Here is a 22,161-nt window from a genome sequence, read left to right as displayed (position 1 = left end):
TTTGATGGCTACATCACGCACACACTTTGTGCCCTTGAAGAACACACACCAACCTCGCTACCCCCAACACTTTAAATGTTCTGCTGCTTGATGCTAAATGATGACTTAGGAATGACTGCGGTAAAGTGACTGCCACTGAAAAGGCTCAAAACATGTCCAGTGAGAAGGGGAAAATGGTCGTTGAACGACCAGGAAAAGGGATGTACTTTTGACAAATTCTGAAGAAAATCTATTTTGTGAACAAGAATGGGGAAAATCTGTTTGACTGTAAAACTGTGAACAGCGTCTGTTTTTGTAAAAAGTAGTGGATGCTCTGACAAAAACATGACAGGAGATGGAAATTAGTTGACCGATACTTTATTTCAACAAATAGTATCAAAGGGCTTTTTGTTTACTACAGATGATAGAGCAAGCGCCTATCAGTAGTTTCCCAATATTCATTGATCCAAGGCACATATTATACATTAGAAATGGTATGTCCCCAAATGTAAAAAAAAAAAGTGGATGCACATTTTAATTTCGTCCTTGTCAAATAGGGGCTTACAAAGATAAAGTGTAATTGCACATCCATTACAGTAGGTGGCAGTGGTGCTCTCATTGTGAGCATGTGCCCAAAGTGTCGGGTTTTATCATAAAACTAAACCAAAAAACAAAACAAAAAAAATTAAGGCGAAGAAGTAACAATTCAAAATCAGCAATTATATTCTACAAAAAAACCCAACAAACATTAGAAACGGACTAGGGCAAACTGGTGGGGAAAAAAAAATGTGTCAGAGCCAAAAACAACAGACGTCAACACCGGAAACATTAAAAAAGAAACAAAATACACTAAAAACTGATGAGACAACAAGGAACACCTGGGCAAGACACAACTGGAGCAAGGAGCTGATTGGCAGACACAAGGTACGCAGGTTAATGAGGACAGGTGGATGCAATCACACTGAACAAGACACTGACACAAGGGGAACAAAAACACGGACTAAAAACAACATTAACTCAAAACCCAAGACAAAAGAGAAACTCAAATACCAACACAAACCCAAGACAGGAAATAAACAAAAAACACAAACAACCTCCAGAAACATAACACAAGGAGTATTAGCTTACAACAATTTGATAAACAAATGATACGTTGTCATGATGATGTCATGGGTGGGTATAAAATATTTTCTTCTTCCTGAGGGAGACATAGAAAAGAAACAATTGTGAAGCACTGCTTTAATTTATTACCTTCTCTCATCGAATGGCAGTCCATTGAATTGTTCTGCCTCTCATTGGTAGATGAACAAAGATGAATAATTCTTGAAGATTTGATTATGCTCGGTTTTAGTGGAGTTTTATGATTCAGCATAGGAATGGTGTGTGGGAAGAATACCAGGTCAGAGAGCATAAAAAGATAGTCTTTGTCATACCATACTTTAATGTACGTAATTATGACTTTTCTATTGTGGTAGTCTCGATTAGTGACAGACTGGCTTACTTTCATATTGAATTAAATTTAATGTCACATTCTTTGAAAAGGTAAGTGGTTGAATGGCTCTGTGGTTAACATTGCTAACTTTGGACAAAATGATTAGGGTTCAAATTCCGGTCAGGGTTGACAGCCAAAATGGATGTCGGAATGTCACCTGGTGTAACAACTGTGCCAAATGTCACATGTTGTGGTGGCTCCTGAAATGGGGGAGTTTCTTCCCAGTTATAAGAACAATACTGTAAAGCTCTTTTAAAAATGTTGATGATAAAATTAGTAACCGATTTCTTGGTAGTTTTAACTCGTCAATATGGATAGTTGGATCAGAATGTTGACCAAAAGCGGTGGGTCAAACCCTCAACCCAATGCTTTGAGACTAAATAACCCAGCATTGGCTTGTTCCATTTACATCCGCTGGGTTAGCCAGTTCACTCAATTTAGGTGACAATGTGCTTTCTAATACAACACAAACACCCTTAACTGTGCATGTCACATTTTCAGCCAGGTATCTCAGTTTTTTTTTCTTGTTTTGTTTGTTTTTGCCTGTAAATGGCTATAAATGATCAAAGCACAGCACGTTTCAGAAAATAGGCCTGGAAAACTACACTCAGAAAACCAAACTTGGAAACTAGACTCTCACAACATGACTAGACTCTGATAACCAGACTCCAAAACTAGAATTGGAAAATAAGACTCAGAAAGAAACTGAGTCAAGTCAGTTTGACAGGACAGATTGAGAATTTGTCAACTTGACGTTATGACATATTACTATGAAGCTAGAGTTTGAATAATGTCAGACATCTATCCCAGATTACTTAAAGCAAACTAAAGAACCATGGCAACTTATACATCAAGGAACAAACCAATCACGACCAGTCACAACTGTGAATATAAGAACCTGTATGAGAAATTTGATACACACATATAAATGACAAAGCTGACAAATTCATGACCATTATACATGACAATGCTTCAAAATGATTCAATTCATGTTGCCAATAATGGAAAAAAAGGCGCATTCAAGGGCATTAATCATTCACTGCCGGTCCAGTTCAAATGGTTCTTTGACGTCTATAGCCGTCAATGGTAGTGAATGAGTTAAAGGCATAACACACTACAATATATTCAGTGTTGCACACCGAAAACAAATCCAAATCTCCCAGATGGATGAGTTTCTCCACAACAATTTGTTACGATTTTGTTAGCAGCAAGACTTGTGCATTAACCAGAGTTTTCCAAAGCCCAACTTGTTGTATATGAACTATGGTCATAATGTTAAATGACAACCTCTCTGACTGTGCCAATCTGGATTTGCAATCTGTAGGATCTATTGAGGATTTCCCCTTGTCTACTTTTAATGTTCGAGTATGAGGTAAGGGATCCTGCAGCTACACAGAGGACAGGCGTCTCATTAAGTCCGCACATGTCCTATTAAAGCAGCTATTTCCTGTTGTGTCCTCTCCAAAACCCACATTGCCTCAACTTCTTCCAAAAGCTGCACACTTTGTCTTGCAGTTTGGATCAAGAGGATGACAGCCACCAGCAGTCCTGTAGGCAGCCCCTTCTCTTCCCATTCGTCACCGGCAGCCTGCCTTCCATCATGCCACCTGAGAAAAGGCGACGCCACCCGGACGCAACTCCACCTGCGCTCGGCCCCGGGCGCGTGGCTAATGGTGGGCGTGGTGGTGGTGCTGGCGGGGATGAGCGTGGCAGTGGCGGGGTACGTGTCCGCTGTGCCCAGACCCACTGGGGGCCGCGGGTCCAGCCACGTGGATAGGATGAAACTGGCCGGGCCTGTGGTCATGGGAGTGGGCCTGTTCATCTTCATCTGTGCAGCCACCTTGCTCTACGAGAACCGGGATCGGGAGGTCCACAGGTTGGAGATGTGCGATGACCTCGAAGACCTGAAGTGTGACCTCGGTTGGGAGGACTCGCAAGTGCGGGCTAGCTTTAGTAGTCAGGAACATTGGGAGATCCGAGACGGGGAGCAGGGGTGCTTTACCCTCCCTATCTCCAACCAGGACTGGAGCCTCTACCCTACTCCTCCTTCTTTGGCTTGCCAGAACACCGAGGACATCAACACATCCCCGCTGCGTCATCTGGATGCAGAGGATGAGGCTGAAAGTGAGGGCAAGTCAACACTTCTGGCTCAAGTTCTGCACCACCAGGAGCCAAGTCCTCACTCGTCCTCCCCCGGCTCATCCGTTTCTCACTCCTCCGCATTTCCTGACAACTCCAGCGAGATGAACTTTCACACAAGGACCTGCCCTGCACTCAATGAGCCCTGAGCATTCTCACCGGGGTCCGAGGAATTGGACGCTCGAACAGATGTTTGTCTTCTACATGTTTCAGCGCCTCACAGGGGTGTAATTGCTATACAGCGTTCTAGATTGCTGGCAGATTGGATTAATCCCATATGGAACTCACATGGTTGATTTTTAGAGCTTCCCAGCTAAAACTAAACAAAAAACATGTCTGACGTCCTTTGTAAACATGTCTACTATTAACAGTATCCCAACAACAAACCATATCATTTGGACAGCCTTGTTTTTCCGTTCATGCCGTGAGCCTGGAACTATTTATCTTCAAACCACTCGCAGAACAGGTGGTGTGCCACCAATAAATACAGATAAATATGGTATACATCAGCTTTTAATTGGCCAATTGGTGCTTCCACTTTTGTGCGATGGTAAATTTCAACTTCCGCTGAGACTTCCACCGCAATGACCCAGAACATTTTTATGCACTTTTTCCTGTCCTAGTTGGGAATTTCTGACATTGCAATAGTATGAAACCCAGCAAAAATTATTTTACACTGAGGTCCTTCAAAAAATTAAGAATCATAGGTCTACTTTCTTAACGTTGTTTCAGTGATGTACCGCCTGTGGAGTATTTTTTTAGCCAAGTACCTCATAACTAGAAAAGCTTTTTTGAATGAAACACTAAATAAAACAGTGTGGTGCCATTTATGTCTAACTTATGGACCAACATTTGTAGTTTCATTTCTCTGTGTAATTTATTCAGCAATTCTAAATAACAAATCATGCAACATCGTCTATTTAATTTCTGGCTCATTGACGATAAAACTGTGTTACTAATGACAATGCGCATTTAAATAAAAATTCACACAATGAGGCATACAACGCTTTGCGAACAACTTAGCAAAGCTCTGCTTCGTGTTCCAGTTAATTTGCTCTTCAATTGAAAATAAAACTGCACTGTTCCTGTCACTGCAGAAACCTTGTTAAAAACTCATGTACCCCCTGAAGTGCCTTCACGAACAGTACCCCCAGGGATACTAATATCCCCATTTGAAAACCACTACAATAGACAAAGCATTTTCCCAGTTGGGCTTTTAAAAAGAAGCCAATGGTGACAGGAATTATCACAACTATGTTTAGTGTCCCGTAGAGAACTAAACATGTGACATGTGTCCGTTCAAATACCATGGACAATTGCCTTCAATGCACCGATGGTCAAACTACATTCCCCCCATTTTGTGTTTGATGTTTATGTTTCAACAAAAAACACATTAAAATGTACGCTTTCACAGGCAATGGTTTTAGTTTTAGGAGCTACTCTACAATTCCCCAAAAAACAAACTGCTCGGCCCAGTTAATGACCTCTGTTCTACTTGACTGCCATTTTTTTACAGAGCATCAATGAAAAATTGCATTCTTTATAGGCACTAATGTGAAAGGGTGTTTTACTTTCTTGTTTTTTGCTCTTTGAGCAAGCCAAACACCATAAAACATCTTCCTTTCAGACCATTTTAGGACTTGGGCTTTGCTGAAATATATTTCTTGTCAGAGGCTGCACACTTTTCACCATGTGCTTGGGCTTTGCTCAGTGAGGGTTCTATTTAAGAGGATCAGGAAGATTAGGTGCCAAATGAGTCTGTATCTTATCTCACACATACTATAATCTAGTCTTTATCTGAGGAAATGGTTTCTTGGTCCAAGCAAGAGATGGTACGTTAAGGGTACACCCTCTCACTCCACACCTACACCCAGGATATAAATACCAGCATTCTTGTTTAAATTCACAATGAACGTTGCTCAGCTTTCTCTTTTTCCCTCCAGTGTGGTCAGGCGAGGTGTTAAAGAATTTCAATTAGCTTGGATGGAAAAGAAGGATGGCATTTAAAGGGGGGGAAAATTTCCAATGAGGCTATTGAGTTTTCCCTGACGCAGCAGAAGTGAGGAGAGCTTGGCTCTCCCATCATTCTGACCTTTTCGTTTCTTTATCATCTTACTGCTATGATTTATTTAAAAATCCAGCAGGTGAATAGCTTTATACCTCCTCTGCTTGCTGCATGAGGGATGAGCTTAAATCGCCGCTTTAGGCTCGCTGAATGTTTTCTCACTGCTGAAGTGTACAAGTCATTTGCATCCCTCCATCCCGCTAGCACACAGTGGAGGCTTTTGTGTGGGCAGGCTGTGCTGAGATGCTATGATTCTGCGGCAGCGATAAGTTGGCGAAGGTGCGACTGCCTCTTGCCACAAGCTGTCAGCCTCCTTCACACGAGTTGCTCAGAAAGACGCCGCACACACAAACGTGTGTAGCACACACACAGAAGCAAACACACATCACTTTCAGTAAAAGATGTGTGACACCAGAGGACCTCAGAGAATTCCCTTTGTAATCCACCAACTAGTCCAAAAAATTGTCTTTATAATATTTTGTTGTCAACAGCCCCACTAGTCTACTCACTGATTAAAATTGTTAATATTGAATATGTGGAATATGACACAAGCAACAAAATGCAGTCCTTTTCATCAGTCTCAAGGGGCGGCCCTTTTGCTACATGCTGTCAACGCAAAATTACATCACAAATGCTCAGGGCTCAGGAAATGACCAATCACAGCTCATCTGTTTTCTGAGTTTTTTTCACGTGACGGTCCCAAGCTGAGCAATGATTGGTCATTACTTAAGCCCCGAGCAACTGTGATGTTATTTTCAGTCAGCAGCATGTGGCAAAATGACTGCCCTCTCAGATGCATGAAAACAACTTTGTTTTTCTACTTCATTCATATTCCCAAAATACAAAATATTATAACCAGGATGTTTTTTAGACTATTAGTGCAATAAAAGAAGGATGGCAGGGAGAATTCTAGCGAGAAACCCAATCAATGTCTTTTTTTTTTTTTTTCATGGGATTGGCAGTGCATAGGCTTGGGTAGGTGATGTGATCACAATCTTGGCAAATAAAAAAGAAACATTAACTATAGTCAGTCAGAATGCTCTGAATTGGCAGCCCAAAATATAAGGAATTACATTATTATGTTCAGAAATACCCTAATTTCAACAAACACATTGAACCCACTGCACAACATTTGATACACTTACAAAATCTGGCAATGACAAGGGCTGTGAAAAAAAACCCAAGTGTGATTGTGTTTGTAATATTTTGATTCTCCAATGTTGCCAGAAAAAAAGAAACACAAACATGCAAAGTACAGCTTGATAAAAAAATTTTGTTAGATGAATTCTTCTTGCTGGCTGCTGTTTACAGAATCTGTGATGTTCTCTTTCCTGGATCTTATTAGATTCTAGTGCAAATGTAATGGTAGGGAAACAAAACAATCACTGCACATTATTTTTTGTATGGAGTGGAAAATGTGCCAGCAAATGTTTCCCAGCAGATTCTTTGTCTTAACATCTCCGTATAAACGCTTCATATAAAATGTAAAGGCAGTATAATAAAAATGAGTGAATGGTCTATTTCAGCATAGTTTACTGCCGCAATACTGACTCAGGTGAGCAAAAGAAATGCTCTGAAGTCTCCTACGTACATATGTGTGTCCGCCAGTTACATAAGCCCAGCATTGCAGTTTTCATGCTGCATTGTGAATACAACTGAATCAAAACCCCACCTTCTAGTGTGTGTGGCGGTGTGTGCGTATGTGTGCTGTAATGTGTATCTAAGCAGACGGACAGTGGGATGTAAGCCTCTTAACTGAGCGCTGACTCAGGACACATGCAGTTTTGCTGCTCTAAAACAGACACACAAACCGTGAAAAAAAAAAGAAAAAAGTGTGTGATGGCGAGAAGCAACCAGCCTGAAAATGTTCATTTAACTTTGGTTACAACAGAACAATTTGGTATAATGAGGAAGAAGCTTTGCCATTATCCTCCTACTCCTCACAGAGAGCTTGAATGTGCCATTTCTGCTGTCAAACATGTTGAAAGTACTAATAAACCAAATGGCAATTATGAAATTGAAATCAACACAACATCATCCCGTTGGTCAAGTAGTGAATTGTTGAGCCGGTTGTTGTTTTTCAGGTATACAGCGACTGATTAGTGCTGATAGGAAAGCAGAGGCATCAGTGACTAATCCAATTTGAAACCCTCCGGTCAACTTTGCAGCCCTCGCGGTGGAAACAACAGGAAAAATATTCTGCTGACAATGAGAGGACTAATGTTTTGTATTTTGGCTGTCATGATGCTCATGTATGCTCAAGGTAAGACAACATCTGGAAATGAAACATCAGCAGGCCTCAGGCACTTTAGTTATGTATTCGTAGGATCCCACCCGCTGCGTATATTGTTAGTGAATTGGTATTTGTAGTAAATTCTAGCAGAGTGCAAGCCTCCATTAATTTGTGTTTACACTCATGTGACGCTCACTTTATACTGTAAGTATCCCATTTCGTTCACCACATAGTCAAATTAAAGCAGCATACAGAATAATATGCATTTCTAATTTAATTTTATGTTGAACTGAATGCCTAAGTGTAAAAAGAGAAACAAAAATCAAAAATCTGAAATAATCTGCCCAATTATAAATAATATTTCGATCACTGAAGTGACTAGATACATTGACAGTTGAAGTAAGATCAAGTTGAATTTGAAGATGTTTAGAAATGCTGGCGAAAGAATGCCTTATTGTTTCCACTGAGAGAGGGTCAGAGCTTGCTCCGGCTAATGAGATGAGGACAGATGAGGAGTTTACGGCAATCATCCCATGAGCTCAAGCAGCAACTAAATGGCCTCTAAGACTCTAACCTTATCTCACACATAAATCACTGATCAAGCGGTATTAAAATTTTCCCTTTTCAATGTTATTTTAAGATTTAAAGTATGTGATAGTCATACTATAAAATAACAGTGCAACAATGAATTTCAAAAAGGAGAATAAATCTGTCACTGTGATGGCAAACCTGAATCAGGAACTTTAGTGGTCTTCAAGGGGTCTTCAGGGGTTTGCAACACACAGCTCCAGAGTCCCATCTGGCTCCTCCATTCGTCAATCTGAGTGACTCTGAAAAATAATGTTTTTCAAAATATGATTGAAAGCACCTTCAAATTCAATGTTTTTATTTTTCCCCCGGCATTTAAAATTAACCCTAATTTTAAGAGTCAAAGTAAGCAATTCTTTACCAGGAAGACAGTATTGCAGAGCTTAGTATTTTCTCAGCTAGCTTAATGATGTGAATTTTTCTTTATGACCTGCAACGGCTTTTCAGATCCCAGCAGTGCATTTTCAAGGATGTTTTGACCTCTTAGTAGGTTTGAGACCACTTTGAAGGTGTTTCCATACATTAGACCGGTACCGTAAATATCAATTTAATATACAGTACATATACCATTCCCTCTGAGTTGGGGATATTGTGAGAGCCTCTGCGGATGTCATACATACAGTATTTGTTTCAATTTAGAGATTTGGGGGACAGGGAGGCAATTGTATTAGGCCCTAATGGAATCGCCTCCCTCTCTCTAATAATTAGAGTGATAGACACACCTCATTTTGTTTTCCAAGAAATGGTCTCACCATGTAGCGCACACACACTCATGCAAAAAACAATATCCCTAACTTATTCTGAGAGGTGTGTATATGCGGATACAAATTGAGATTTTAGGTATCTTGTTTTATTTCTGTGGGAGTCAATCCCTGAATTGTGGATCAACCAGAAGAACCGACGTTGGTCTTGTTTAGTGCATTTGTTCAAATAAAGGCTTCCTCAACAATCAATACACTTGAGAAAGAAACACACCACAATTGCTGGGAAAATCCCATATTGTTCCAAATCCTAACAGCTGTTTTGTCTCTTACCCTCAGAGCAAAAAATCACTAATTATAAGGGAAGAAGCCGGGACTTTTGGAGCAAATTCACGACAACAGATTAATTATTTTGTGCATTTTTGGAGAGGGTAAGGACTTGTTACATGATGCCATCCGTTTTGTTCTGTGCCAGCATCTGTCTAGTTATTAAAACAGGCTGCTGCCAAAACTCCAAAAGCTGAGCAACACAAATCACCTAAATACATTCCAGATAATAAAGACTAAACCAGTTCTCTCTGAGAGAATGCTGGACTAAAATGTACCTCACTACTTTGCCCACTGTATGTAAGAGTGAGTTGGTAAAAAGTACCTGTTTGGGCCCAGGTGAGGAAGAGGAGCAGGTAGAGCAGATGATGGAGGCAGCAGCATTTGAGGAAGAAGAGGAATTGCTGCAGTGTTTCCGTTGTGACTTGGGCTTCTGGGACGCATGTTACACCACAGAAACCAACTGTAGCCTAGGGGAGCGATGCTTCACGGGCCGCGGGAAAGCAGGTGCGTTGTGTACATGCATTGTATGGTAAGCCATTTGAGCATTTTTTTTTTTATGTCCTTGACATCAATCTTAAGGGCCATGTAATACTATTTAGACAATTTAGCACATGGGTACAACAGTTTCATATTAGTAACTTTTTTTTCTGACTTTGATTATAATGTTTCGGTACTGATTAGGGACGCAGCGACAGGGTGGCCAGGGGTGGCCTTTTCGTCAGCCTGTGGCCACCCCCATAACGAGGGGAAAATTTTGAAATATTTTTCTGCCAATTTCACACAGATGCAGGATTCTTTTACCTTAATTACATATCTAAATAAGAAATGCAAACTTTAAACAATTTGTTTTGCTATGGATTGTACGGTAAAGGATAACGGATGCACACAAAGTTACCCCTCTCTTTGTTGATCTCTCTCTTTGTCACCCTGGCCACCCCACTGAAAATTGTCTGATTACGCCCCTGACACTAATAAAGAGGCAAGCCCATGCGTTAGTTGCCAACTGCGTGCTCCTACTTGTGAAGTACAAGAATGTTAACTAGTGGCATATCAGCAGTTGTATTAGTAGCACCCAAATGTCAACCAGTGCGCTGTTTTACCTCCTTATTGACATCATCTTGCTCTATTAGCAGGGGCGTAGCCAGAAATTTTTGTGTGGTGGCTCAGGGTTGCACGCACAGTCATGGTTTCATTGAATAAAATCGTTTTGATGATTTTATTATTGAAAGTTAAATATTCCGTTTGCATATAAAACTGGCAGGTATGACGGGGTCTAAGAATACTGCACACATGTTCAAAATGAAAGAAAATCACAAATATCAAAATTTACCCCTCAGTGTGGGAATGGCCAAAAGACTGACTGTGGCCCCCCTTGATCACCATGTACCTCTGCCCCGGCCTACCAGTCTATACATTCCACTAGTGCTTTTCTTAATACTAGTGAGGATAACAAGGGTACGAGTACAGTTAATGGACCTTAAGCTGGATTAAGAGCATACTTACCATAAAGCAAACACAGGCAATTTGCGAGGGCTCTTAGATTTTCAAGGCCCCTTAAATGCTAAAATAAACTCATTAATTAAGGGGCTTCTGACTTAAAACAATGATTATTGCTTTAGTCTTCATTTTTAATTGTGTTGTATTACCAATTGATGGAATACTTTAAAGTCGTTTCCCCCTCAGTTGACGTCCTGGATGTAAAGACACTCGGCTGTGCAAAAGCAGAGGAGTGTAACGTGGAGACCACTGTGGAGCTCTTCTCCAACAACACCGTCTTCGTTATGACCAAACACTGCTGTGACACCCCCTTCTGCAATACTGGGTTGAAACCTACAGCAGACACACTTTTGTGTGTAGCTGTGACATTCTTAATATCGTGGCACATTATAGGAGCCTTGATGCCAACATTTATTTAATTGGTATTCTTCAGTTGTGAAAAAAAAGGATGAACTACAACCACATGGTGACGATAACAACAGCTATACCAGAGGTTTTTAAAAGGTTTGGTGCAAAACAAATTCAAAACAATTTTGCTGGATACATTTGTCTTAATTTAGTCTACAACTTGTCCCATCAGGCAATAGACAAAACATAGGGAAAAATACAATTGAGTAGTATTAAATGGTTTTTAGTATTCTGATGATGAGGATTATTATTGTATCACAAACATTTTTAGGTTTAATATTTTGGGGCCTTTTTTTCTAACAGTTACTCTCAGGTTTAACTTGGTTTTTTAATTAATTGCATGTCGGCCAGAATCAGATGCTCTAGTGGGACTAATATGTTCAAATGAATTTGTTCCCTCCTCCTTAACTAAATAATGACCAATAAAAATAACAACATTTACTCACTTAAGGAAATGTACTGGAAAATTGTGCTGCTAACCTCTAAACTTCATACCATGTAAAACAAACTGAACAGCAACTTCAAAAGCTTTAGAATTCCTTTTGAGTATTTGGAACCTTGTTTTGTGACACAGCAGGACAGTTCAGGTATTTGGCATCTCTCCAGCAAAGGGAAGAACTTCCTCTTTTATGAAGCGCTGCAAATCCAGATTCTCATCGTCCAAGTCCAAGCTCATGAATCTCTCCACCAGAGTTTTGTATCTATCAAAACACAAACACGGTTGGCTTATACACATTCCATTTTTTGTTGGAAGCCACGTAGATAATGTTAAAATAAATGTCACAAGTTATAGCTATTATTTGTAAAATTGAGGATCTCCTGAACAACAAATAATTATACACAATCTATGCCTCGTTATTAATTCTATATATGATATATAGCATTGAATTTTGGGGCAATACATATAAAACAAATACTTATCCTATTTTTAAGGTTATAGAAAAAGAGCTATAAGAATCATTCATTGAGCTAAATACATCGAACTAACAAATCAAATTCGATACTTTGAAATGTTATGATTTAGTTTGATTGTATACACAAATAATGTCTAAAGGACATAATAACTGACTTTGTGAGAGTATCCAGAAGCTGTATGAAAATAAAGATACTAGTTACAATCAGAGGGGAACAGATGTCCCCAAAAAGCACAAGACAAGGGCTAACATAAAGCGAAGATGTGTCTTAAAGGGACACTGTGTAAGATTAGACAGTTCTTTTTTTTTTTTTTTTATGACGGACAGCACGAGGTGATGCATTTACCATTGTCTGTAGCTATAACAAACATGGCAGTCTCCGGAGAAGTGCCACCCCCCATGCAATATAATTTAATGATATTAATGAAAAATGGTCTAAATCTTACAGTGTCTCATTTAAGGAGTAAATGTGTGGAATTCTTTTGAAAATGATTTGAAAACATGAAGTTCAATTTGTTCTTTCAAAAGAATGTTTAAAATTATATATAATTGATTGTATATAATTGATTTTTTTTCCTTGGGCCAAAAAAAGTTCTGCATGTGTTTCTTTGATTGAACCTGATTAAATAAATGAAAAACAAGAAACATTATGTTGGCTAAACAAGAATCGGACAAACCTATTGGCTTGCTCATCTGACGATACACTGTCAACACATTTGATGGCTCTTCCTGTCCTGTAGAGCTCAGACACTTCCACCCCTCTCTGTACAAGCTTGTCAGGCAGACCAGCCAACCTTGCCACATTGGCAGCGTAACTGGACTGGCAGATGCCTTCCTTCAGTTGGTAAAGAAACACTAACTCATCTCCATCTACTGCTGTCTCTAGTGTCTGAAACATAAACATCCACATCGTTATGAGCTGAAGCCAATTGTTTCGACTTACTCAATGGATGCTTCTGTGGTTTCCAAAGCTCTGCAGCACATTATTTAGCATAGAGCTTCCTACTGCATTCAAATGCTCCAGGCTGCTCTTTAAATATTGCAAGGAGAGCATCTGCCAGTACCATAGGAGACAGCAGGCTGGAAGTGGGTAAGATGCCCAGCTGTAGCAAACTGTGAAAGTTAGTGGCCAGCAGGATGTGAGGAACATCAACTGGAGCTTTCTTCAGCCAGTGAGATATGGTTGCAGCAAGCAGGGACAAACCATCCACCTATAGAGAAGTCAAAATGAAATAATCAGGCAAAGCCTTGAAAGCTTGACATGGCTCAGTCTAAACAATTCAAATGTGAGAATGCTCTTTGATTAAATTAGATTTTTGTTTAAAAGAAAACCTTTTATATTTATCCATAACTTTTTTAAAATACCTTAGTCATGCATAGTTTAACAACAGCAATATAAGTGCATGTAGATATAGCTAAAATGTCTAATAAAAAGTCTGCAGTTGTTTAGATCTGCAAGTATTCAGGTGCAAATGTTGCCTCCGAGACACGGAGCGCTTGCCAGTAATAAAGCGTTAAAGCTCCCATTTGTGTTGTCTCCGAGGCAGAACTCACTCTTTTGTACAAAAACAGCCTCCTGCGCATGTTAATGCAGATACACAGAGAAAGCAGTTCAACTAATGCTAGTAGAACAACTAATGTAAGCTCATGAAGATGTTGTAAATTTATATTGCATTGTGTGAAGTTTTATTTAAGGGGTTTCTTTAAATAAATGAATGATTGAAACCATAAATATTTGTTTCTTTTTTGTTTACTTAATTTCTTTATATTCAATGATTTAACTTATTTGCTAGATTCATTTAACAAATTCTGAAATGATAGTTAATTTGAAAAAGATCAGCACAGTTACAGTGTAATGTAATTAAAATACTGTATTCTGAGAAATTCTATGCGTATTAGTGGTACATAAAATGGATGGATGGATAAGTGGAAAATTATCCTGGCGTTCACTGAACTAAATATTGCCAACTGAAAACCTTATCAAAACTAAGTGTCGTTATCCTTGAAAGGTGAAATTATGGATACGGCGCTTGTGGATCTCATTAGGTTGTGCAAATGTTTGCAAATGGTCAGTGACACATCTTAGGAAGAATGAATAATACATGCCGGCTGGTTTCAAGAGTTTTGTGTTAATGAGGATGTGTCCCTGTGCATGTAGGCAAATGTGTTCCTCTTCTTACAGTGTTTGTCCCTTTTCCAAATTCATCGACGATAACTAATGAGGCGCCTGTGCTGCGGTTGAGTATCTGGGCCATCTGGAAAAATTGAAAAATAAAACTGTTCATCTGTTGTCGCATTGCATGGGTGTATTTGTGGGCTGTGAAAATATTTTGACAGTTGGAGAGTGGGTGCAGTAGAACTGGATGAGGGATGTAATGGAATTTAATTTGTTTCCACACATGCAGTACTTCACTACAGTGTAAATTAGTGCGTGTGTGTATATACCAACCTGGTTAAGATCAATCATAAAGGTACTGAGCCCCACAGACACAGACTCTCTGCCTGGCATACAGGTAAATATTGCGTTCACTGGGCCTATCTCCGCATTCTTGGCTGGCACATCGGAGCCAATGAGAGCCATGAACACAATCAAAGCGACCTAGTAAGAACATATCAACAAATGACATATGGGAAAAAAGTAATCTAAACATAACATTATGAGGTTGAGCAGGGGACGTCACAACATGAACACTGTTTGCAAATTTACAGATAAAACAGTGATATACTTGATGTGATTGGAGAAACTAGGCTATTGACAATCATGCTTTATCGTTTTTTGTGTTGTAATGAAGTTGTTGGAAGTGATGAATCCTAAATACAAGGCAGAGCAGGGAGCAACATTAACATGAGTGTTTCTGCTATGGCGCATATAATACAAGCTTCTAAAACTTAAATAGTGGAACAATGTATTACTTCACAATAATGTATCACACAATTTTTTACTGTATTTATGATATTAGTACTGTGTTGGTGTACAAATTTGGGTTATGTTGCTGCTGCAGGCAAAGAATTCCATCATAAACTCTGAGCTCCCTGCAAGACTTATTCATCTTTATATGGTGGCTTGGGGGATTGACTCTTTCTTGTATCTTTAACGAAATATGCTCATACCAACACTGATATATTACCACCTGCATATTATAATAACCAAAATGTAAAGTGACCAGATTGTTCATTAGATTATTTACTTATTTTTTTCATATCTGTAGTATGAATGTACAAAGTGTCATATATTAAAGACTTTCTATAATTGGCTGCCGTAAGAAGACTTAAAGATGATGTATTGTATGTCTATGATGTACACATTTTTCTTTTTTTAATTGTAAAAGATTACCGGTACTTGCAAAGAGCTCATTACATGGCTAAAATATATTATGTTTGGAGTTTTCTACATGCATTGTATATTTGTTGTATTTGCACCATACAATGGCAATATTATTTTAATTGTATGTTTAAAAGGAAAATTTAAAAAAAATGTTCATAATAATATGTTTTATATGACCCCACAAGAGTAAAACCAGCATTCTTGTTATTATTTCTTTTGTGGCGTATGAATGAAGTAGCAAAATTACGGTAACTAATTTTTCTTTATCTCAGCACATGTCCATTTTGCCACTTGGTGTCAAATGAATTGCTCAGGGCTCAGTTAACAACCAATCATGGTTCAGTTTGCAAACGTGACGTGATCAAACCCAGACAAAGGGAGCAGAATGTGACAAAATGACCGCCCCATGAGATGGATAAAAACGGTTACATTTTGCTACTTAATTTATAACCCACAAAACAATACCAAACTAAATACATGTATCATTTTTAAAACAGTGGGACTACATACATAGAACATAATATAGTACAAAATAAAAACCTTTTGGCTTGACCCCCCCCCCCCCTCCCCCTAAAGTAATTTGGTTCCTTTCTCTTAAAATAACTGTTTCACCTGCTTGAGAAAGATGCTCTTTCCAGACGAGTTGGGCCCAGTGATGACCTTGATTCTACCCTGTGACTCAAAGCTCTCGAACGAGTTGGCCACATACACAGGCGAACACATTTCCAACAGCGGGTGTCTGAAGGGTAAGGGTAATCAATACTCACTGGACTCGGCAATCATTCAAATATTTCGTTTTATGGGACAAGTGCCAACCTGCCCTGATTGATCAGTATTGCGTTGCGGTTTACTAGCTTGGGTGAGGTGTAGCCATACTCCTGGGAAGCTTTACTCAGTGCCATCAGACAGTCCAGTTCAGCAGCAAGGTCCAGAACCTTTACAATGTGAACAATCGGAGATGAGGAACTGTTGTCGTACTTAAAACATTGGACTAAGAATAAAATTCAGCTTCTGCAATAATGTATGCCCATTATTACATACATACAGAAAATCACAAAAACCTTATATAGGGTAGCACTTCTCTCCAGGATGGCAGTCTGCAGCTGAGACATAACAGTGGTCTCCATGTCTGAGGAAAGAGGTGCTTCACCATCAGTAAAGCATCTTATCCAATGTTTTGTGTTTGTGAGAACGTAAACAACCTTTAATGTCACAGTGCAAATCCCCTAGGAGGTCGTCAAGTTCTTTGGTTCTCTGGGTTCGGTAGTGGAGGCGATCCTCTGACAGAAACTAACACACAACACACATGCGTGACCACAAGCTGTACAAATGTGAGCGAAAACACATTCAAAATTAAAGTGATCAGGTGTTTCAGCTAGTGCCTCAATATATATCATCTGAAAAATCAATGTGGTAACTTAAGCTGTTAGATATTGACATTTTTTGGCAAAAATTATGATATTTGTCTCCTTTTAGTTCTTAGTAAGATGCTACACCCAACAAATTACAATTGGACAGTATCTGAGAATGTCCTTGGAGCAATTCCAACCTATTAGAGACGGCCATAAAAAGTGATGAGTTCGCGTTAAGACTTCTTTCGATTTTGTGGAAAAGACTGTTGATGAATAGTGCCTTGAAGCAATTGAGGCCGACAGTTTCACTATAGTTGTTTGCTGCCAAAAGATGTACAAAAACGATTTCAGCTAGGAAAGCTGAGCGACATTCTGGCATACTTCCACTACCCAACATTGCCTCCAGGTGCAATTATTTTATCAATATGATATTGAAGGATACCTTCATTCTTAAAAAAATAAATAAATAAAACATGGAATCTATTGCGTTAATTCTTATTTGGGTTGTGGGTGAGTTCAAGCCTTTGCCAGCTGAAAAATGGCTCTGGTATTAAGCTCACCATGAACTCGAGCCCCTCCAACTGGAAGTCCTCCTGGTCCACCATGTTAGGCAGCCGCGGTATAGAGAGCAGGAACCCGATCTGGAGGGAGAGGCATGTATGAGTTGCAATATGCCTGCATATTCAGCCTTTCATAATGCATATGCTGGGTCATCCTCAGTAGCCAAATCAAAATATCAGTTGTGGGGGAAATACTGTTAATGAGCAAGTAAGGAGGACCAGAGGGATGTAAATGACGCAGCAGGAAGGGATTCTGGTATCCAGGTGCTCCAGCTCTCTTCTTGCAACATCCGTCAGGAAATCAGATAAACCCGCCATCTGCCTTTTCTCTGATGCAGAAAAACGGAAGAAAAAGTCAATGCTCCTTCAAACATAAGAATAATCTCCTTATGTTTCACATTTTACACAAAATAATACGAGGAAATATCATCCCCATTGCAGTATATCACTGGCGTTAGGCAGAATTCTCGGATCATTTTCAGGAGAGCAAAATGACATTTATTTAGTCATTAGCATTGCTTTGTCAAAGAGAGCAAGCCATTTTCAACACTTTTGATGGTCAATGTGTATAAAATAACAAACTCATGTGGGGAATGACTCATAGTATCTATTTGTGAAATAAAAAACTGAAATTGACCGAATCTGGACATAGGAGGTTTCTCTCCAACGGTGATATTATACAGGTATATAGAATAGGGTTAGATTTCACATTTGAAATTATGTGCTTTGGCTTAATAACGTTTGAAAACAACTCACTTTCATCAATTGCTGGATGTACATTTGGTTTGATAGTGAAGCGATTCTCAGCTACGCTGGTTTCAAAGTCCACCTGTGTGTCAGAAACAGGAAGGATTAGGCCCGTAAAATGTTTAAGCGCAACCTTAATGATGAAAGAGCTCTTCTGGCACCACACGACTGATGAGAGAGGCGATGTGATTGAGGTCATCAGAGAGGCCTTCGCAGATGTCCCGGAACAGTTGAATGGACTGTGGAAGATGACGTACTGTGTCTCTTATATATACTGCACTGTACACGGTCTGAAAATTACACAAAAGTCACCTACACACAGTAGAATTAATTTTTTCTCATCAATGATCCATATAATTTGGTTATACCTTGTAGAGACTCTGCCAGTCTGTCACTTTGTTGTGTGAGAGAGACATCCTGCGCAGAAGAGTCTGCAACACACCAACAAGCTTTATAAAATACAGTAAGTAAATGAAAACAGATGTAGCAAAAAAAAAAAGACGCTCTTGTATACAAGTACCGGGATGTTTCTGATGTTACGTAGTGATGTCCGCAAAGTGTTTAGGGCGTCTGAATTCCGAGGTGACGTGAAGAAGCGGATCACTTCCTGTCTTCTGTGCAAGACAGCCAGGTCCACCGTTGGCCGCATGAACCACTGACTGGGGTAAAAGAGGACATCACAGTACTTACTTTTCAGTTTAAAGAGCTCCACAAACTGTATAGTGTTTAATACCTATAATCGAGAATTTGTTGAGCATTAAATTTATTGTATTCTTTTTCCATAAAAAGTTATTATAATAATGATTAAAGGATTTTTGTGTTTGCACTGTAGTACTACGTTTTAAAAGTTTATATGGGAAGGTAGGAACTTTATTGAAGCCATTGAAAATTGTAGAAGTTAAAGACAAGATAAATATAGAGGACATGAACAGGTATATAATTCATATTACAGTTTCTTGTTGTGGGTACAACTAGTGCGAGATTTGTTTTTTGAGTATTGCTAGTTTTGATGTAGTGGTCCTTAACTAGTTTTAGTTGTACAATAATAGTAATAATACAGTACAGCAGCAGTTACACAATTTCAAACATTTAGCTGATTTGAATGACTTTTGATTGTTGAGTTGGACAGGTACTTTTCCGATCAGTGGCAAAAATGGTTTTGAAAGATTAATATTGGTCTTGTTTTTTTTTTTTACATCACAAAAACCTAGCATTTGAAAAGGGGTGTGTAGACAGGTACTTTCAAACATACTCCAAAGGTCTAATATATTCAGAAACAAATATCTAAATTGTGATTGGCGATTCCCACCGTAGAAGTCTGGATCCAAACTTGCAACTGCAACAGTTCAGTATTCCTGCAAAGTACAATAAAGACAAGCTGATATGCTGTGACATTGTCAGTATTACTGTAACATGCTGGGCCAAAGAAGGGACTAATTTATGGCACCATAAAGACTGAATCCTTCTTTTTCACCCGAATGAAGCTTATACACTGATGGGTGAAGCTCTGATTTGAAGATCTGCAGAACACTGACACAAATATAATAGATCAGTCAATGAGATAGGGTTATATCGTGGATCACTTACCTGTATGATTCCTTGTCAATATACACCACACCTTTACTATATTGAGGAATAAATTGAAAAATTGACATAAAAAAATGACTTTCGGTGTGCGTGTTTTTAGATGGGCCTTACAGTGTGTAGGCACTGAAGTGCATGATAGGAACGGCAACACTGCTGTCTTCCAGCTCAACTCCCACTCTCCTCCTGTCCAGACATTTTAGAAGAGCACCAACTGCCCTCAGCTGTCCCACCACCCAATAAGCACATTTAGAGACACAGGGACGAGCACATAAATGCTATAAAACTGGCACTTAACAAAATGCTGTGTAGCATTAGAGGGCTGGTTCACCATGAGGGGAGAGTCAAAGGAGATACAGGAGGAGATATAGGCCAACTTGTCTCTCTCTGAGATGGAGGCGGGTAGAAAAGGTAGATGAGCTGAAAGCAGCCTTGTCTTACCGAGTTCCAGACCTGGCATATTAAAATCCAAAAAAAACTAGAATAAATCGCATTTTCTGGCCAATTGCTTACCCGGACCTCCAAGTTATAAGTGAGTAGAATATTGAAGCCATGTTTAGTTGGCATGTTATTTGTGAATAGAATATATTATTTCATGCATGGGTTATTGGTACCTCATGGCCAAAATTTGTGTTTTGTGAGCACATTATCATGGCCAAAATTCAACGACACAATTATCCTATCCGGGTCTCCACACGTGGGTGCGCGAACATACTCACAAAACACTCAGGAACGCATTCTCACCAAAGTCAACATACGGAAAAAGGACCACCTCTGGTTTGTAGTCAGGATTTGACCCTGAAAAGGATTGAACAAAAAAACATTGTGGAAGGCCTTACAAGTCAGTGTACAACTATCCCTTATCCTTTATCATTCTTGCAGGCGGCCAATGCCGAGCTCCACTGATCCACATATCGTTCCCTTGACCCAAATACTGCTTGCCTGATACACCAAGACAACATGACGACAAGTCTTCTAACAGATTCGCTGTTTCTTTGCCAAAACACTTTATTCCCACGGACTCACCAAGTTGTGTCAAGAAGCGGGTCATGCAGCGCTCCTGCTTTGCGCTGGTGATAATCACTTGAGGAGAAATCTCCTGGATAACTGAATGGTTGAAAAAACGGTGATAGGAAAAAGGGAAAATTTACGCACAGATAACTGAGAAATAAATATGGATTCTTACAATCTGTTCAACTTTTTTTTTTTTTTTAGGTTAGATTTAACTGGATCACTTTGACATTGGCTTAGTAAAGCTACACATGAGAAGAAAAGTTAAAATCATGTGGATCATCACAGAAGTCATATAGTATGTACCTCTGGTCAGCAGCTGCAACTCGTGGTTATCTGGCGTATCCACCATGTAGTGTATCGACGAGTCTTTGCTGTCATAGAAGCAGAGACCCATTTGGCCTTGTTGAGCCAAAACACTCAATAAAATCTAGGATGAATGTGAAATTGAGTGAGATTACGCTCTACTAGATTTTCATTTGGGGGTATTTGAACGTTAGGACTGAACCTCAGCTGAGTTTTCCTCTTCCTCTGTTGAGTCAAAAATGGGACCTCTTGCTCTTTCCGGCTCTTCCATTGCCGCCATAGGTCAGAATAATGTTACTGAAAGTAGTCTGGAAAAATGTGAAATTATAAAGAACAATTTGGCTCGCAGTCTAGATACGTTAGCCACTAATTAGCAAAGGACACAAAATAGCCTTCTTGGGAATGAATTTCAGGTCAAAATACACTTGTGAAACATTTGGCAAGGCTAGCCTTCAGTTAAGTATCAACATGAAGCTTGTCAAGTTGTACAAAACGTGAAAAAAATACTCACTGAGTGGATGTGTCGCTAACTATGAACTGATATTCAGTTATGTCGCAGGTAAGAGCTAATATGACACTTCCCACCGTTGTCATGGCAACACAGGCACCTGACCCATAAATCCTTCATGTAGGTGGAAATCGATTTATCAGGCTTTGAAAATGTTTTTAAAATTTTAACAAAAGGGGGAAAATACGTATTGTGCTACTTTGTTGCTAAGCTAGGAGGTGACAGTTAGCGTAATTGTGTTACAGGTAGGGTCTACTCACATTTCCAACAATTTTCATAACACTGCCCCCCCCCCCCCCCCCCCCCCCCCCCCCCCCCCGGCGCTTGAATCATCCATATATGTAATTGAAATGTTAAAGTTATCAGTTTCGTTTTGTTTTAACCACACCGAAATTATAAAAATGAAGGTAGAAGCTCACTGT

The 22,161-nt window shown here is 39.4% G+C and overlaps 3 protein-coding genes across 8 annotated transcripts in view; 2 read left to right on the top strand and 1 right to left on the bottom strand.

Moving 5' to 3' along the window:
* Positions 1 to 6,059, top strand: part of LOC148425344 (uncharacterized) — a 6,420-nt gene extending 361 nt beyond the window's left edge. Inside the window, exon 2 of the mRNA XM_088410747.1 lies at positions 2,987 to 6,059. Coding sequence (XP_088266873.1) covers positions 3,001 to 3,759 — 759 coding nt within the window. The 5' untranslated portion in view covers positions 2,987 to 3,000 and the 3' untranslated portion in view covers positions 3,760 to 6,059. The remainder of the gene's footprint in view (positions 1 to 2,986) is intronic.
* Positions 6,060 to 7,835: 1,776 nt separating this feature from the next.
* Positions 7,836 to 14,078, top strand: LOC148425343 (uncharacterized). Its single transcript, XM_088411498.1, has 3 exons — positions 7,836 to 7,938; positions 9,864 to 10,031; positions 11,211 to 14,078. The coding sequence occupies exons 1-3, from the start codon at positions 7,884 to 7,886 to the stop codon at positions 11,441 to 11,443; spliced, it is 456 nt and encodes a 151-aa protein (XP_088267624.1). The 5' UTR covers positions 7,836 to 7,883; the 3' UTR covers positions 11,444 to 14,078.
* Positions 11,426 to 21,875, bottom strand: LOC148425342 (mutS protein homolog 5-like). Of its 6 annotated transcripts, none has more exons than XM_088411491.1 (25): positions 21,743 to 21,875; positions 21,434 to 21,539; positions 21,232 to 21,355; positions 20,941 to 21,021; positions 20,659 to 20,712; positions 20,246 to 20,367; positions 20,029 to 20,138; positions 19,918 to 19,953; positions 19,778 to 19,860; positions 19,640 to 19,685; positions 18,851 to 18,989; positions 18,699 to 18,761; positions 18,492 to 18,620; positions 18,340 to 18,412; positions 17,779 to 17,912; positions 17,584 to 17,664; positions 16,874 to 16,961; positions 16,733 to 16,800; positions 16,488 to 16,606; positions 16,284 to 16,410; positions 14,796 to 14,945; positions 14,527 to 14,601; positions 13,411 to 13,557; positions 13,024 to 13,235; positions 11,426 to 12,133 (listed from the first exon to the last, which is right to left on the bottom strand). In XM_088411491.1, exons 2-25 carry the CDS (start codon positions 21,509 to 21,511, stop codon positions 12,016 to 12,018), a joined length of 2,457 nt encoding a protein of 818 aa, XP_088267617.1. In that variant the 5' UTR covers positions 21,512 to 21,539; positions 21,743 to 21,875; the 3' UTR covers positions 11,426 to 12,015. The 6 variants fall into 6 exon arrangements, with proteins under 6 accessions (XP_088267617.1, XP_088267618.1, XP_088267619.1 ...); XM_088411492.1 differs by having other exon boundaries at positions 17,803 to 17,912; XM_088411493.1 differs by having other exon boundaries at positions 18,492 to 18,569.
* Positions 21,876 to 22,161: the final 286 nt, after the last annotated feature.

This window comes from Hippichthys cyanospilos, chromosome 3 (assembly GCF_059441005.1).
Source record: "Hippichthys cyanospilos isolate Australia breed blue-spotted pipefish chromosome 3, RoL_Hcya_1.0, whole genome shotgun sequence".
In the NCBI taxonomy this organism is placed as follows: domain Eukaryota; kingdom Metazoa; phylum Chordata; class Actinopteri; order Syngnathiformes; family Syngnathidae; genus Hippichthys; species Hippichthys cyanospilos.
The sequence above is the reverse complement of the archived record's forward strand: the minus strand, read 5'-3'. Positions and strand labels throughout refer to the sequence as shown.